General features: G+C 42.4%; 1 protein-coding gene across 3 annotated transcripts in view; it reads right to left on the bottom strand.

Moving 5' to 3' along the window:
* The window catches only part of polrmt (polymerase (RNA) mitochondrial (DNA directed)), a 114,700-nt gene extending 99,064 nt beyond the window's left edge, over positions 1–15,636 (bottom strand). The window contains exons 1-3 of one of the 3 annotated variants that reach the window (XM_043721280.1): positions 15,186–15,636; positions 8,025–8,123; positions 495–1,279 (exon numbers count right to left, since the gene is read on the bottom strand). In XM_043721280.1, coding sequence (XP_043577215.1) covers positions 495–1,279; positions 8,025–8,123; positions 15,186–15,309 — 1,008 coding nt within the window. In that variant the 5' untranslated portion in view covers positions 15,310–15,636. The remainder of the gene's footprint in view (positions 1–494; positions 1,280–8,024; positions 8,124–15,185) is intronic. The other 2 variants (XM_043721278.1, XM_043721279.1) reach the window with 2 other exon arrangements.
* Between the last annotated feature and the right edge of the window lie 1,183 nt (positions 15,637–16,819).

Below are 16,819 nucleotides of genomic sequence, written 5' to 3'. Positions count from 1 at the left end.
ACCTTCTGAAAATCCAAATATATTACATCCACTGCTTCCCCCTTATCTATTCTGCTTGTCACCTCCTCAAAGAACAATAACATTTGTCATGCATTATTTCCCTTCATGAAAGCATACTGATTATGATTGATCATATTAGGTGATTTTTAATGCTCTGCTATTACATCATTGATAACATTTTCCAAATAACAGATTTTAAGCTAACTGGCCTGTATTAGTATGTTTATTGACTCCATCCCTTTTAAAATCAAGAGGTTGGCAGTTTTCCAACCCTCTGGGGCTTTTCCAGAATCTAGAATTTCCTGAAGATTACTACCAATGCACCCACTATCTCTTGGCTACTTCCTTTCAGAGGAATCAAGCATGCTTTTGCGCAAGAAGCAATGCTGTTAATAAAATTTAATTTCATTTAAAAAGCACAGGAAGAGCACTTCAGAACAAATGCTGTAAATAGCACAATTTTTTTTTAAAGCTGTACTTATAAATTTACTAACCTTTTTAGCCCACATCTGCATTAAAACATTATAAATCTTTATATTCAACTGCTTCCGGCGAGTAAGAATCCGATGATGGAACATGACACATTGATGAGCTCTGTCCAGATCATTAATGAATGCACAAGCCTCAACATAGGATAAAATATTCCGCTGGGCATCACCATATTTGTTGCCTTCTTCATCTTCAAGCAGTTTAGCAGAAGGCTCCCAATTAATGAGCCGTTGGTCAAGGTTTTCCACTTCAGCAAGTATAGCTTCCACAGAAAAATCATGTAATGCACTGGACTTTGCTTCCCGATTACTCATTACTGAAGGTCTGGCTCTGTGTGTTACTGGTGCCTTTGCAACATTGCCTTTTGATGTACTTTTACTGCCCGTCTCAGTGGTCTTTGCACCAGTAACACTTTTTGTGCTTGATAATTGTAGAGATTCTTTTGATTCTTTGATTTTTTTCACAATATTAAGTTGTCTCCTGGTTTTGTTACGTTTCTCTTTGTCTAATTTTTCTATCCATTTCCTTGGAGCTGAGGCAGTTTTTGGAATTGCTGGTTCTGTGTAACATTTCTTTCCCATCTGTTCTTTAGCTATCTTTTCTTCTACAAATGCTTCTGTGCTCAGGTTAAGAGATTTTTTAAATTCTTGATCTGGCAGAAAAGTAAGATTATTTGTACTGCTTTGATTTTCATCATGAGTTACATTTATTCGGTTGACAAACTGCACCTCTGTACATTTCACTTCAGTGATGTTATCTGCTTGAAGTTGTTGCATTCGGGCTTCGAGAACTGTCATGCGAAGCAAAGAAGTTCAAAGTTTAAACATCTAACTACAAACTTTAATCAAAACAATATAGAAATAGTAACAAGAGAAAGCAAGCAAATAAACAGTTTGCACGATTGAACAGATAACTACATAACACATTTAAAATGGTGACAATTCCTACACTTGCCAACCAAACATCACCTTGATCCATGAGCAGAATGTCCTAATCAATAGCACAGCTTGCAAGGAGGAATTGTATTTCCAACACAAACTATTCTGGCACAGTCACAACTGTGTACAAGGACAAAGAAACTTGTAATATGAGAAGGGGGGACAAGAGACTGGAACTTAAATGGGAGGAGGAGACCTGCTTCAGGAGAAAAGGGAGAAGATGAAATGTAGCAGGAGTAGAAGAAAGCAGAGGATCAGGAGAAAGAGCAAGGGACTGGTAGTCAGAGGATCAACTTATGCAGGGGAGCCCAAAAGAATTAGGTAAGAAAGACTATCCAAGGAGGTGTGTGTCTTTTCAGAGTTACAGTTAAATACAGCGCAACTGAAAACTTACAAAAAACCTTCACACAATCATAGAACATAGAACATTACAGCACAGTACAGGCCCTTCGGCCCTCGATGTTACGCCACCCTGTCATACTAATCTGAAGCCCATCCCACCTACACTATTCCATGTACGTCCATATGCCTATTCAATGATGACTTAAATGCACTGAAACTTGGCAAATCTACTATCGTTGCAGGCAAAACATTCCATACTCTTACTACTCTGAGTAAAGAAACTATCTCTGACATCAGTCTTATACCTATCTCCCCTCACTTTAAAGTTGTGTCCCCTCGTGTTTGCCATCCCCATACTTGGAAAAAGGCTCTCCCTGTCCATCCTATCTAACCCTCTGATTATCTTGTATGTCTCCATTAAGTCACCTCTCAACCTTCTTCTCTCTAACGAGAACAGCCTCAAGGCCCTCAGCCTTTCCCCATAAGACATTCCTTCCATACCAAGCAACATCCCAGTAAATTTCCTCTGCACCCTTTCCAAAGCTTCCACATCCTTCTTATAATGCGGTGACCAGAACTGTACACAATACTCCATGTGTGGCCGTACCAGAGCTTTGTACAGCTGCAGCATAACTTCCTGGTTCCGGAACTCAATCCCTCTATTAATAAAGGCCAAAACACTGTATGCCTTCTTAACAACCCTGTCAATCTGGGTGGCAACTTTCAGAGATCTGTGTACATGGACACCGAGATCTCTCTGCTCATCTGCACTTCCAAGAATCTTACCATTAGCATTCCGATTACTCTTCCGATCTTACTTTGCATTCCGATTACTCAGTCCAAAGTGTATCACTTCACACTTGTCCACATTAAACTCCATTTGCCACCTCTCAGCCCAGCTCTGCATCCTATCTACGTCTCTTTGCAACCTACTACATCCTTCGTCACTATCCACAACTCCACCGACCTTAGTGTCGTCCACAAATTTACTAACCCACCCTTCTAAGCCCTCATCCAGGTCATTTATAAAAATGACGAACAGCAGTGGACCCAACATCGACCCTTGCGGTACGCCGCTAGTAACTGGACACCAAGATGAACATGTTCCATCAACTACAACCCTCTGTTTTCTTTCAGCAAGACAATTACTCATCCAAACTGCTATGTCTCCCACAATCCCATTCCTCCGCATTTTGTATAATAGCCTACTGTGGGGAACCTTATCGAACGCCTTGCTGAAATCCATATACACCACATCAACCGGTTTACTCTCATCTATCTGTTTAGTCACTTTGTCAAAAAACTCAATAAGATTCGTTAGGCACGACCTACCCTTCACAAAACCGTGGTGACTGTCCCTGATCAGATTATTCTTTTCTAGATGGTTATAAATCCTATTTCTTATAACCTTTTCCAACACTTTACCAACAACAGAAGTGAGACTCACTGGTCTGTAATTACCAGGGTTGTCTGTACTACCCTTTTTGAACAAGGGAACCACATTTGCTATCCTCCAGTCCTCAGGCACTATTCCTGCAGACAATGATGATTTGAAGATCAATGCCAAAGGCTCGGCAATCTCTTCCCTTGCTTCCCAGAGGATCCTAGGATAGATCCCATCCGGCCCAAGGGACTTGTCTATTTTCACACTCAGCAGTATTTCTAATACCTCTTCCTTGTGAACCTCAATCTCTTCTAGTCTAGATGCAAGTATCTCTGTACCTTCCTCGCCAACATTTGCATCTTCTATAGTGAACACTGTCAAAAAATATTTATTTAGTGCTTCCCCTATCTCCTCTGACTCCACACACAACTTCCCACTATTATCCTTGATTGGCCTTAATTTAACACTCGTCATTCTTTTATTCCTGACATACCTATGGAAAGCCTTAGTGTTAACCCTGGTCCTATTCGCCAACAACTTCTCATGTCTCCTCCTGGCTCTTCTGAGCTCTCTTTTTAGGTCTTTCCTGACTTCCTTATAACCCTCAAGCGCCCTGAGTTTTCACATTTTGTCCTAACATAAGCCTTCTTCTTCTTCTTCTTGACCAGGGATTCCATTTCCTTAGTAAACCGCAGCTCACGCGTTCTATATCTTCCTCCCTGCCTGACAAGTACATACTTATCCAGGACACACAGGAGCGTTTCCTTGAATAAGCTCCACATTTTTAATGTGCTCATCCCTTGCAGTTTCCTTCCCTATTCTAGGCTTCCTAAATCTTTCCTAATTGCATCGTAATTTCCCTTCCCCCAGCTGTAACTCTTGCTCAGTGGAGTACACCTATCCCTTTCCATTACTAAAGTAAACCTGACAGAATTGTGATCGCTGTCTCCAAAGTGCTCACCTACTTCCAAATCTAACACCTGGCCAGGCTCGTTACCCAGTACTAAATCTAAAGTGGCTTTGCCCTTGTAGGCCTGTCTACATACTGTGTCAGGAAGCCCTCCTGCACACACTGGACAAAAACTGACCCATCTATAGTACTCGTACTGTAGTGATCCCAGTCAATATTTGGATAGTTGAAGTCCCCCATGACAACTACCCTTCCCCTCTCACTCCTATCGTTTTTTCTATCCTTTCCTCTACATCTCTGGGACTATTCGGAGGCCTATAGAAAACTCCCAGCATGGTGACTTCTCCTTTCCTGTTTCTAAACTCAGCCCACGAATCCCCAAACATCCTTTCTACAACTGTAATATTGTCCCTGATCAACAATGCCACACCTCCCCCTCTTTTACCATCTTCACTGTTCTTACTGAAACATCTGAATGCCGGAACCTGCAACAGCCATTCCTGCCCCTGCTCTATCATGTCTCCGTAATGGCCACAACATCGAAGTCCCAAGTACCAACCCACACTGCCAGTTCACTCACTTTATTTCGGATGCTCCTCGCATTGAAGTACACACACTTCAAACCAGGTTCTTACTTGCCAGTCAGATACTTGATTTTGGAACTTCCTACTCTCATCCTCTTCTGTACCTATCCTACAATTCTGGTTCCCATCCCCCTGCTGTATTATTTTAAATCCACCTTAATAGCTTTAGCGAATTTCCCACCCAGGATATTGGTACCCCTCTGGCTTAGATGAAGACCATCCTGCTTGTAGAGGTCCCACCTGCCCCAGAAAGAGCTCCAATTATCCAAAAACCCAAAACCCTCCCTCCTGCACCATCCCTGTAGCCACGTGTTCAACTCCTTTCTCTCCCTATTCCTCACCTCACTAGCATGTGGCACGGGCAGCAAACCAGAGAAAACAGCTCTGTTTGTCCTAGTTCTAAGCTTCCATCCTAGCTCCCTGAATTTCTGCCTCAAGTCCCCATCGCTCTTCCGACCTATGTCGTCGGTGCCAATGTGGACCACGATTTGGGGCTGCTCTCCCTCCCCCCAAAAGATCCCAAATACACGTCCAGAGACATCGCGGACCCTGGCACCTGGGTGGCAACACACCAACCGTGAGTCTCTCTCATCCACACAGAACATCCTATCTGTCCCCCTAACTACTGAGTCCCCAATGACTACTGCTCTGCTCTTCTTCCCCCTTCCCTTCTGAGCTGTAGGTGCCCAGTTACTTCTTAAATACCTACTCTTATACAAACTATTGACAGAGATAAGTTTTACCTCACATCTGCATTTAAAGTAAAATATCAGTGTTAGCACAATTTCATGACGTGCAAGTTTTGATTGACAAACTTGCTGGAATTCTTTGAGAATGTAACCAGCAAGGTGGACAATTGGGATCCAATAGATGTGGCATATATAGACTTCCAGGTGGCATTTGATAAACTGCTGCATAAAAGATTGATCCAGAAGGTTAAATTACAGGGGGCTAAGGGTAGAGGATTGGCTGACTGATAGAAAGCTGAGAATTGGGATAAATGGCTCATTCTCTGGATGCGAACTGTAACTAGTGGGGTGTTGCAGTTCTTGGACCTCAACTATTTAAAATCTATATAAATGATCTGTAAACAGGGACAGAGTGTAACATAGCAAGGTTTGCAGATGATGCTAAAATAGGTGGGAAAGCAGGCTGTATGAGGTGATAAAGAGCTTACAGATAGATATTGATAGGTGAGGACAATGAGCTAGAATCTGGAAGATGTAGTTTCACGTAGATAAGTGCAAGGTTGTTCAGCTGGACTGGAAAAATAAAAGGGCAAATTATTGTTTCAATGAATCCAGAAGGATCTGGGCATCTTTGTACATGAATTGCAGGAAGGGGTGTGTAGGTGCCGCACATAATAATAAAATTGAATGGAATCCTCATATTGATTGCAAAAGGACTGGATTATGAAAAGTAAAGAAGTGTTGATGCAATTATATAAAGGTATTGGTGAGATGGCAACTGGAATAGTGTTCAGTTTTGGTCTCCTTATTTGAGGAAGGATGTGGTGGCACTGGAGATAGTTCAGAGGATGTTCACAAGATTGATTCCAGGGATGAAAAGGGCTTCCATACAAGGAGTGGTTGAAAAGCTTGGGTTTGTACTCGCTGGAGTTCAGAAGAACGAGGGGGATGTGACTGAGGTATATAAAATGCTAAAGAGAATTGATAAGGTGGACTTTGAATAGATGTTCCCCCTTGTAGGACAGTCTCAAAAAAGAGGTCATAGGTATAGAATGAGAGGAGGGAGATTCAAAACTGAGATAAGCAGAAACCACTTCTTTCAGAGGGTTGTGAATCTGTGGAACTCACTGCCCCAAAGTTCAGTGTAGGCAGAATCAAACAACAGATTCAAGAAAAAAAAACAGATGTGGTTGTGATGGGGTGGCATGGTGGCACAGTGGTTAGCACTGCTGCCTCATAGCGCCAGGGATCCGGGTTCAATTCCCGCCTCGGGCGACTGCCTATGTGGAGCTTGCACATTCTCCCTGTGTCTGCATGGGTTTCCTTCCACACACCAAACATGTGCAGGTCAGGTGAATTGGCCATGCTAAATTGCCCATAGTGACAGGTGTGCTAGTTGGGGTAAATATAGGCTAGGGGAATGGTTCTGGGTGGGTTACTCTTCAGAGTGTCAGTGTGAACTAGTTGGGCCAAAGAGCCTGTTTCCATACCGTAGGGAATCTCATCTAATCTAAAAAAGCAACATAAAGGGCTATGGGGAGCAGGCAGGAAAGTGAAGTTGAAATCAGGATATGATCAGCCATGATCATGTTCCAGAGGAACCTTGATTATCCGAATGAGATGGGCAGGCACTATTTCGTTCAGATAATTGATTATTTGGTTTCCACTGGGGCTCGGAGTCTTCTGTGAAGTCTGCTCCCTGTTCAGGAGACTCAGCAGCAGCACACTGTGTGCAAGACCCTGTCCGCTCCCACCCCAACCTGGCCGCCCCTGCCCCATCCGCACCCACCCTGTCCCCCCCCCGCCTGCCCTCATCCACTCCCACCCTGCTCATCCCCAACCCTGTCTGCTCCCACCCTAACCCCCATCTGCCCCCAACACCACAGCTCCAGCTCTGCACCCCCATCCATTCTCCATCTGCTGCTTCCCCCCGCCCCAGGCAGCCAGACTGTACACCAACAGTAAGACTGCTCTTGCCTTTGGGGGCTAAGTCTCCAAAGCGTGCGCACACAACTTTTTGACAGGTTCCACCTCTGTCCTGTACAGGACAATGCTGGAGAGATTATCTGGGGAAGCCGGGGTTAGGGTACAGCCCTGTGTAGAACTCCAGAGAAAGTGTGGGGGCAGAGAGGGAGGGCGGGAAGTCAGTCATTTGGCAACGTGCCTGGACTGTCCAGGACTGTTTTGTTTGAGTTTAATCGCTGTACTTGTAAACAAAAGACACAATCAGGGTTGAAACAGCTCTTTGACGTAATGTTTCTATCGGGACCTGGAGATCCCCTTTGGATAATTGATATTCAGATAATCGAAGTTCCTCTGTAAATGGTGAAGCAGGCTTAAAGGGCTGAATTGCCTACTCCTGCTTCTAATTCCTACGTTCTTATATATGGTCCTACCATAAGCAGCTCTTTCTGTTTATTTCACAAACAGAAGCACAAAAGCCTGAGAATTTACAAATCTTTATTCTGTTTGTAATAAAATGTCTAGTTACAAAATATTGCTAACTACAGCTGACTATGGATATTTAAAAAAAAAAATACAATAGATCCAGTCAAACAGTTGAAGTGTTTTGGAAGTAAAAGTTTTGACTTTGGCATTGATGCATGCAAACTAGTTCCTCAAAATCAAAATAAACTCCTGAAAAATATTAATTTCTTTGTCCCTTAAATTTTCTTTATTAATACATACCCTGTAACAAACGAGTTTTCTCACAGGGTTGATCCTTTCCAACATCCTTCTTAGGAATAATAGAAGAGTAATTTCTTCTGAAGAAACCCCAAGGCAGCTCTGATAGAAAAAATTGCCAGTATTTTTAGTTATGTTGTCCATCCAACAAGAATATTTAACCAATAATCATATTTTTCTGTTGGTTAGAACTTTCTGAAACATGTACAAACCTAATATGAAGCTCTCATTTGTGACATTATTTCAGTTTTCTTACGTAACTGATATTGTCACTGGGCTGGTAAATAAGTGCCTGGGTATTCACAAACCCAATTAGCCACCCATTTGATATAAATAATAGTTCTGAAAAGCCTTACCAGACTAAATTTTTCTCTCACCACAGATGGTGAGCTTCTCAACATTGTGCTTATTTCAGATTTTCAACATCCACAGCATTTTGCTTTTCAGATAAATACTGTCTGTGCTTCCTCAATAAATAAAGGAGTTCATATCTACAAGTCTAGAAACAACATATATTCATGTGCCTTTCATGATATCAGAGCACCACAAAGTAGCACACAGTCAGTGAGGTTCTTTTCAAGTGTAGTTACTGTTGCAATACAGGAAATGCGGCAGCTGATTTAAGTGCAAACTCCCATAAACAACAATGTATTAATGACTAGTTTTTTTTTATCTTGGTAAGGGATAAATATTGATCAAAACACCAGAAATAACTCCCTTTTCTTCAAAATCATCCTACAAAATCTTGTACATTTAATTTGAAGAGCAACAGAGAGGAGCTCAAATTAACATCTTATCCAAAAGATGGCAGTTGAAGCGTGTAGCTATCCTTCAACATTGCAATTTAATGTCAGCCTTAGGTATTTGTGCTTAAGGTCCTTGAGTGAGAGTTGAAGCTACAACTTCTGATCCAGAGACAAGTGCTCTAACCTCATGAGCACAAATGATTGAAAACAAACTGAATCATGTGTGCAAACATGGCTTTTCTGATTTTGGGAACTGGCTATGATTGATCCTTCAACACCACCTTCCGAACTCATGATCCCTACTACCAGGAGGACAAGGTTAGCAGATGTCACCTGTTACATGCTCCCCTCCAGGCCATACTAAATCCTGACTCTAAACTATATTGTCAATCTTTTCCTGTCACTGGGTCCTTAAATTCCCTTCCTAACAATGGATGCACTGACATCCCTCGGACTGCAGCAGTTCAAGAAGCAGCTTATCATCTTCTCATAGTCAATTAGAGGTGAGCAATAAATGCTCGCCTAATCAGCAATGTCCACATTCAATGAATGAATTAAAAAGGCCAGCATAACTGGATAATACACAAACGCCAAAACCTCAGAATGATATTAAAATAAATAATGAATTCTAAGAAAAATTCATCTGCCATTTTTGGTTACATGACATTCTGTGGAAGATGCACTGATGAGACCAGTTTAAAAATTGAGACACAAACTGTGGACGTATTTGGAAATAATACCTGGCTGTCATTATTTCAATGGGTTGAACATGCAGTTATGAACAATTTATCAGATTAGCAGATACATTTACCAGCAAACAATTAAATAAAAATTATTTCTACTCTACCATGAAATTGGATCTCCTGGTACCACAACATCAATATTTTTAATTTAATTTATGAATAGAAAGTGCCATTTTATACTAAATAATCTCATCAATAAAGCTGAATGATCACATCCCAGGACTGGTGGTGATTAATGGTAATACCATGGGACCAATAATTCAAAAGTCCAGGTTCATGGCTACAAATACCATCAAGGTAGATGGTGAAATTTAAATTCAACTAAATAAATAAATGCAGAATTAAAAAAATAGCCTGCAAAACCACTGTTGATTGTCGTAAACCCCATCTGGTTCACTGGTATCCTTAGGGAGGGAAATCCATTGTCCTTACTTAGTTTGGTCCACAGATGACTCATGACCCACAGCAATGTGGTTATTTCCTAAACATCCATGAAATAGTTTGGTGAGCCACAGCTGTATTAAACTGCTATGAGATCCAAAGAAGGATTGAAATCAGATGGCCCACTGTCAACCTTGGGCCGAGGGCCCAGGAAGTGACTACTGCAAACCTAGCACCAAACCCTGCAAAGTCCTCCTTACTAACATCTGGGAAAGAAAACTGAAAGCATAATATGACATCTAATGGATTAGTTGCAGATGAACACCATCACCTGCAGGATGTGTTGACTGGGAACCACATTGTGTTTCCTTACTGTTTTTGAGCCAAATTTCTGGAACTTGGTATTAATAGTACTGTGGGTGCACCTGCACCACAAGAATTTTATTAGTTGCAAGGTAGGATGGATCATCACCACCTTCACAAGGGTAATTACTTTTGCGCAATTAAAGCTGGCCTAACCAGCAAAGTCCTGGGAATCAAAAATGGGAAGTCTGGTGTCAAAGACCCACACATGCACTGAAACCTCTGCTCTGAGATCAATGCACATTATTTTTTTAATTTCTCCCAGTGTGGACAATATTAATGGAGAGCGATTTTGCTTTTACATCTTAGGAAAGTGGAAACATTAGTACTTTAAAGGAGTTACAAATAAAAGCATGAAATATATCCACTAGAAAGTGATTGAATAAGTCAGAACGAAGTGTACAGTGGAGATCAGAATTACCAAAGAATAACTGCAAATTTGATAGCTCCCAAAAACACAGTCACATGACCTCCAACAAGGAAATCAAACATTTTCCCCAAAACAGCCAATACTTTGCTGACAACACTGTTGCGATTTTTTTTTAAAATTGAAGCCTTAAGACTTCTTCAAATGACTGATAAAAGTTTGGAAAATAAACAGGGAAAGTAGAGAATGTGAATAACTGAGTGAGCGCAGATGACAAGACAAATGGTCTTCTGTGTTTTTAATTTCTAGCATTCTATGAATTTCAATACTAACCCAATAAATTGAGCCACAAAAACCTTGCAATAAAATCTACAGAATCAGTCAAGCCAGTCCACAGAAAATGATGAATTTAAAGAAACCTATTGAATAGAGTAAAACAGACTATTAACTAAATACAAAAACATTTCCGTCAACACCATCGGTTAGAATAAAAACTGATCCTCTTACACCAAATTGTATTCCAATTGAGACAAGAACCAAAATTGCACTCCAAGGCACTTTGCTGGAAGATTAGTGGTTAGCATTGCTGCCTCACAGCGCCAGAGACCTGGGTTCAATTTCCCCTTCGGACAACAGTCTACATGGAGTTTGCACATTCTCCCTGTGTTGGCATGGGTTTCCTTCGCGTGCTCCGGTTTCCTCCCACAGTCCAAAGATATGCGGATCAGGTGAATGGGCCATGCTAAATTACCCGTATCGTTAGATGCATTAGTCAGGGGTGAACGTAGGGGAATGGGTCTGGTTGGTTGCTCTTCGGAGGGTCGGTGTGGACTTGTTGCGCCGAAGGGCCTGTTTCCACACTGTAGGGAATCCAATCTAATCTAATCTAATCAAAATTTAACACTGAACTACTTGATAGAATATTAACAGATGATTAACACAGCTGGGTTTCAAGAGTATAATAAAGAGGACAGGAGGGCAGAAATGCTTAAAGACGATTTCCTACAGCTGCCTAAGTTTAAAACTATAAACACAGTCATCAGTCTAGGAGCAATTGAAGCCAGAGATGTTTGAGGTGTCAAAATTGAAGAAGCACAAAGGTCGCAGTTTACTGGGCTGGAATATCAAAAATAGAGGAAGTGAGGCCACAGAATGTGAACGAGAATTTCAAAATTGAGGCATTGTGAAATCAGGAAATGTCTGTCTGTGAACAGAGCTGATAAGTGGGACTGGTTGCATAGTATACTAGAAGAATACACTCAGCAGAGCTTTTGTTGAACTCAAATTGTGGATCATGGAAGAATGCAAAAGTGACCATCAGGGTTTTGGAATAATCAAGAGTTCTGTAGAAGTAAACTAACAAAGGTAAGGACAAGGCTTTAACCAGCAAACAAGCTTAGCTGTGAGCAGTGCAGGCTGTCTTTCCAGTGGTGAAATAGGCTGTCTTAGCAGTATCATAAGTAAATAATCAAAGATTATCTTGGCATGAAGTATGAGACTTGATACAGCCAAAGATAATGGCTTGGGAGAGTGATTGTGCAAGGTAAAGTTTGAAGTTGGGGACTAAAGACAATGGCCCAGGTTTCTGGTGGCCAAAGAGTTGCTGGAGCAGCAGAGATCAGAATGTCAAACTCTTGTTCCGTTGTCTTTGCCGCCATACCCATTTCGTTCGACAAGAGTCTTCTACCTGTCTCTCAGACCCCTTCACCCACCTCCAATACTCTCCCTCCACTTGGACCCCTCCCTCAGGCCTTCTAACTGCACTTGATCTGTTCATTAAGAACTGCCAACATGACACCACTGGTCGCCTCAATTTCTCTGCTCCCCCTCCCCTTACCCAATCAACCTATCTCACCCCAAATTCCAATTTCCACTGCACTCCATGCACTCAGATCCAACCCTGACTTTGTTATTAAGCCTGCCAATAAGGATTGTACTGTTGTAGTCTGGCATACTTACCTCTATACATTGCAGATGCACAGAAATCTTCTCTTATCTCCCTGTGGTGTAAAATTATGTCCCAATACATGTGTGAATCAAGCCTGCCAATAAGGATTGTACTGTTGTAGTCTGGCATACTTACCTCTATACATTGCAGATGCACAGAAATCTTCTCTTATCTCCCCCATACCATGACCCCCACCATGGAATATCAGGCGACTGTATCAACTCCAGTCATGAACCTAATTTCGACCGGTGATCGCCCTCCTCCCCCAATCGCTTCCAAGCTGATCGTATCCCAACCGTGTATAGCTTGCTTCTACCTCCTTCTGAAAATCCACAAATAGAACTGCCCAGGCATTATTTCTGCCTGCTTCTGCCCCATAGAACTCATCTCATCCTAACTTGACCTGGTCTTTTCTCCACTGGTCCAGTCCGTGGCCACTTACATCTTCAATTCCTCTGACGCTTTATGCCAGTTATGGAATTTCCAGTTTGCAGGCTTCAGCTGGTTCCTCTTCACACCCCACTTCCACACACACACAAATATCTTCCCCTGCAATCCTCAAAGATGCAACACTTGCCCATTTACATCCTACCTTCCCCCAACATACCTGGAGGACTTATGCCCGAAACAGCAACTTGCCTACTCCTCAGATGCTGCTTCACCTGCTTTCCAGCACCACACTTTTCAACTCTGATCTCCAGCATCTACAGACTTCACTTTCTCTCAAACACACCAACACCTCCCTACCTCCCACTTCCACCAGAATCAGTCTCCATCACCCCTGATGTGACCCTGTTAGACCAGAGACCCCATTCCCAGACTGAAATGAAACAGATCACCTGAAACCCTGAACTTACCCTCCAGCTAGAACCCAAACCCCCACCCCCCCAGCAACAATTCCTTCCATCTTCTGGACAGACTGCATACTGAACACTGCTGGCCTGATTCTTCCCCACACACACATCCCTGCTCATCTGACAGCATCTGCCCCAATAACTCCTCTCATCTGTTGGATCAAATGCACCACTGAATCTGAACCAACACTTGCAAGCCTGACACCCATTCCAGCGAGCCTGAAGCATATTGGATCCAATATCTCCCAGAATCGCACCCCACCCCCTACCTGTCAGTCCTGACAATCACTTATGTACCTGGTCATTTACCCGGCACCCGAACCATACCTAACTCTTATCCTATCACAGCAGCTGTCAAGTGCCGGCTGTGCATTTAAATTACACAACAATGCAGTGACTGTTGCAAAAAAGGAGTGTTGTTTCATTAAAAATCCTTGCTGCTGAAGTCATGGATCAAGTTCACAACAGGGGGCTCTTGTCCAGGAAATTCCAGCACAGAAAACAGAGAATGGTAAATATACATTTTTAAAATATAATTTCTCTGCAACATCTGGGCCAGTCTTCACAGGAGAAAGTTAAAAATCACACAACACCAAGTTATAGTCCTACAGGTTTATTTGTTGGTATAACCTGTTGGACTATAACTTGGTGTTATGTGATTTTTAACTTTGTCCACCTCCAAGTCATTCCCACTAGCGGTCATTTTTGGTCATCCAGTACCATAGCTGTCTGACAATTTACCCTGTTTACAAAGGGTTGTGACATTTCCATGTTGTCAGCAGCAGAGTATAAAAGAAAATGCTTTTGCCTTCAAGTGCAGACGAGGTTTGACAAACAAGGTGGGCTCATAACGTGTAAAAGTATAATAACGTGGATGCTGCAAATCTGAACCAAACAGAAAATGCTGGAGAAACTGACAGCATCCTTGGAGATGGAAATGTGTTGCTGGAAAAGCGCAGGTCAGGCAGCATCTAGGGAACAGGAGAATCGACGTTTCGGGCATTAGCCCTTCTTCAGGAATGAGGAAAGTTGGTCCAGCAGGCTAAGATAAAAGATAGGGAGGAGGGACTTGGGGGAGGGGCGTCGGAAATGTGATAGGTGGAAAGAGGACAAGGTGAGGGTGATAGGTCAGACTGGGGTGGGGGCGGAGAGGTCGGGAAGAAGATTGCAGGTTAGGAAGGCGGTGCTGAATTCGATGGATTTGACGGAGACAAGGGGGGGGGAGGGGAAATGAGGAAACTAGTGAAATCCGAGTTCATCCCTTGTGGTTGGAGAGTTCCTAGCCGGAAGATGAGGCGTTCTTCATCCAACCGTCGTTTCGCTGTGGTCTGACGATGGAGGAGTCCAAAGACCTGCATATCCTTGGTGGAGTGGGAGGGGGAATTGAAATGTTGAGCTACAGGGTGGTTGGGTTGGTTGGTCCGGGTGTCCCAGAGGTGTTCTCTGAAACGCTCCGCAAGTAGGCGGCCCGTCTCCCCAATATAGAGGAGGCCACATCGGGTGCAAAGGATGCAATAGATGATATGTGTGGAGGTACAGGTGAATCTGTGGCGGATATGGAAGTTTCTGATATGTGTGGAGCTAAACACAGTTAATATTTCGAGTCCAGATCGATTCTTCTCCATAAGATTATTTTATGAGAGTTTTTGGGGGTAGCTTATAACGACTGTAATGTTTCAGACTCAGTGAAGGGAAGCGCCTGGGGCACATGGAGCCTCAGCCTCCAGGAAGGGCTCAGTCCAGCTGCTACACTTTTACTGACCTGAGCTCCTAACAGAATGTCTCCTGAGCTGCAGACAACGGTGACAACCGGAGGGGAGAAGCAGCATTTCCCGTAAAGTCGCTGGACGGGAACTCCGAGAAGAACAGAGCCTCAAAAACGACATCGCCCTGTCGCCTACCGCGCCATCTTGGTTGTTCGGGTCAGGCGGCCCGCCGGAGCCAGAGCGCAGACGCGCGACTCTCGCATAGCCCCACGGGAACTGAGGCCGGTTTGCGGAGCGAACTACAACTCCCAGAAGGCCTGGCTCCGGACAAACCACGTGATATCAGGAATCGCGTGTGTGAGCAGTTGCACTGAAGATCCCAAATCCATTTGCAGATAAAGACCTGTATTTGTTTACTCTGTTTGTAATAAAGATAAATGGTGTATTGAACAGTGAACCCTGCATGTATTTTAGTGCCCGGAGTCAACTAAACCATAAGCAAATTACTGTAGATGCCGGACATTTGAAACAAAAACAGGAAGTGATGGGTCTGGCAGCATCTGTGGAAAGAAGGACAAAAATAATGCATTATATTCAATATATAAATCAGACAAATAGTGCATTTAATCTAATTTTCATTTAATATTCTTTCCTGAAACATTCTGCCTATTAATATTAACATTCCTGTTATCTGCACAATATCTAATTTTGTCAGTACATGATTATAATGTTTCCATATTTTTAATTTGGTTCATTCATTCATGAACTTTACATATAAATTACACTAAACGTTGGCCTTTGGGCTATGAATATTTTTCTTGAATAAAATACTACAATTGAAATACCGCTATCAGATTACTTTTTGTTTTCAGTCTCTTCCCTCCTGAAAAGGAAGAAATACTTGCATTTTATACAGCACCTTCCAGGATGATTTTAAAGCGTGCAACAGTCTGTTGTACTGTAGGGAACCAAGACAGCTAATTAACTTACACTAACAATCTCACCAATAAGATCATGAGCTGATCATTTATTTTCAGATCAAGCAGAAAATGTTGGTAATACTCAGCAGGTTTGGCAGCGTCAGCGCAGAAAGAAACAGAATTAATGTTTCAGGACAAGGAACAATAATAAGGATTCTGAGTTAGGAAGTTGTGCTGAAAAGCCATCGATCTAAAAAGTTATAACTCTGCTTCTGTCTCTAGAAATGCTGGCTTACCTGCTAAGTGTTTTCAAAATTTTTCTGTTTTCATTCCAGCATCATAATTTCATGGTTTTGAATCTAATTTACGTGATGCTTAAGGATGAATATCAGCTAAGGATACTGTGCTGGGATAAATTTCAATCACAGAACAGAAAGAACCTTGGATAGTGACTGTTACAATGCAGGAAATACAACAACCAATTTGCACAATACAATAAGCAATGAGATAATGAACAGCTCATTTTCAGTTTTACTTGTCAAGCTATAATGGCTGAGAAAATGTTTTACGAGATCTTTTGTATGCACAGGTCAGATAGGTCTTCAGTTTAACATCTCAAATCAAAAGCAACACCTCTAACAGTACAGCACTGCAATGGGTATGTCAGCCCAAGTTTTGTGTTTAAATTTCTGGAATGGAATTTGATTTTATAACCTTCTGATTCAAGTAAGAGAGCTACAAACTGAATGACAGCTGACACTGAAGGCTGT

The sequence above is a fragment of the Chiloscyllium plagiosum genome, chromosome 31 (genome assembly GCF_004010195.1).
Source record: "Chiloscyllium plagiosum isolate BGI_BamShark_2017 chromosome 31, ASM401019v2, whole genome shotgun sequence".
NCBI lineage: Eukaryota > Metazoa > Chordata > Chondrichthyes > Orectolobiformes > Hemiscylliidae > Chiloscyllium > Chiloscyllium plagiosum.
This window is presented reverse-complemented; position numbering and strand designations above follow the sequence as displayed.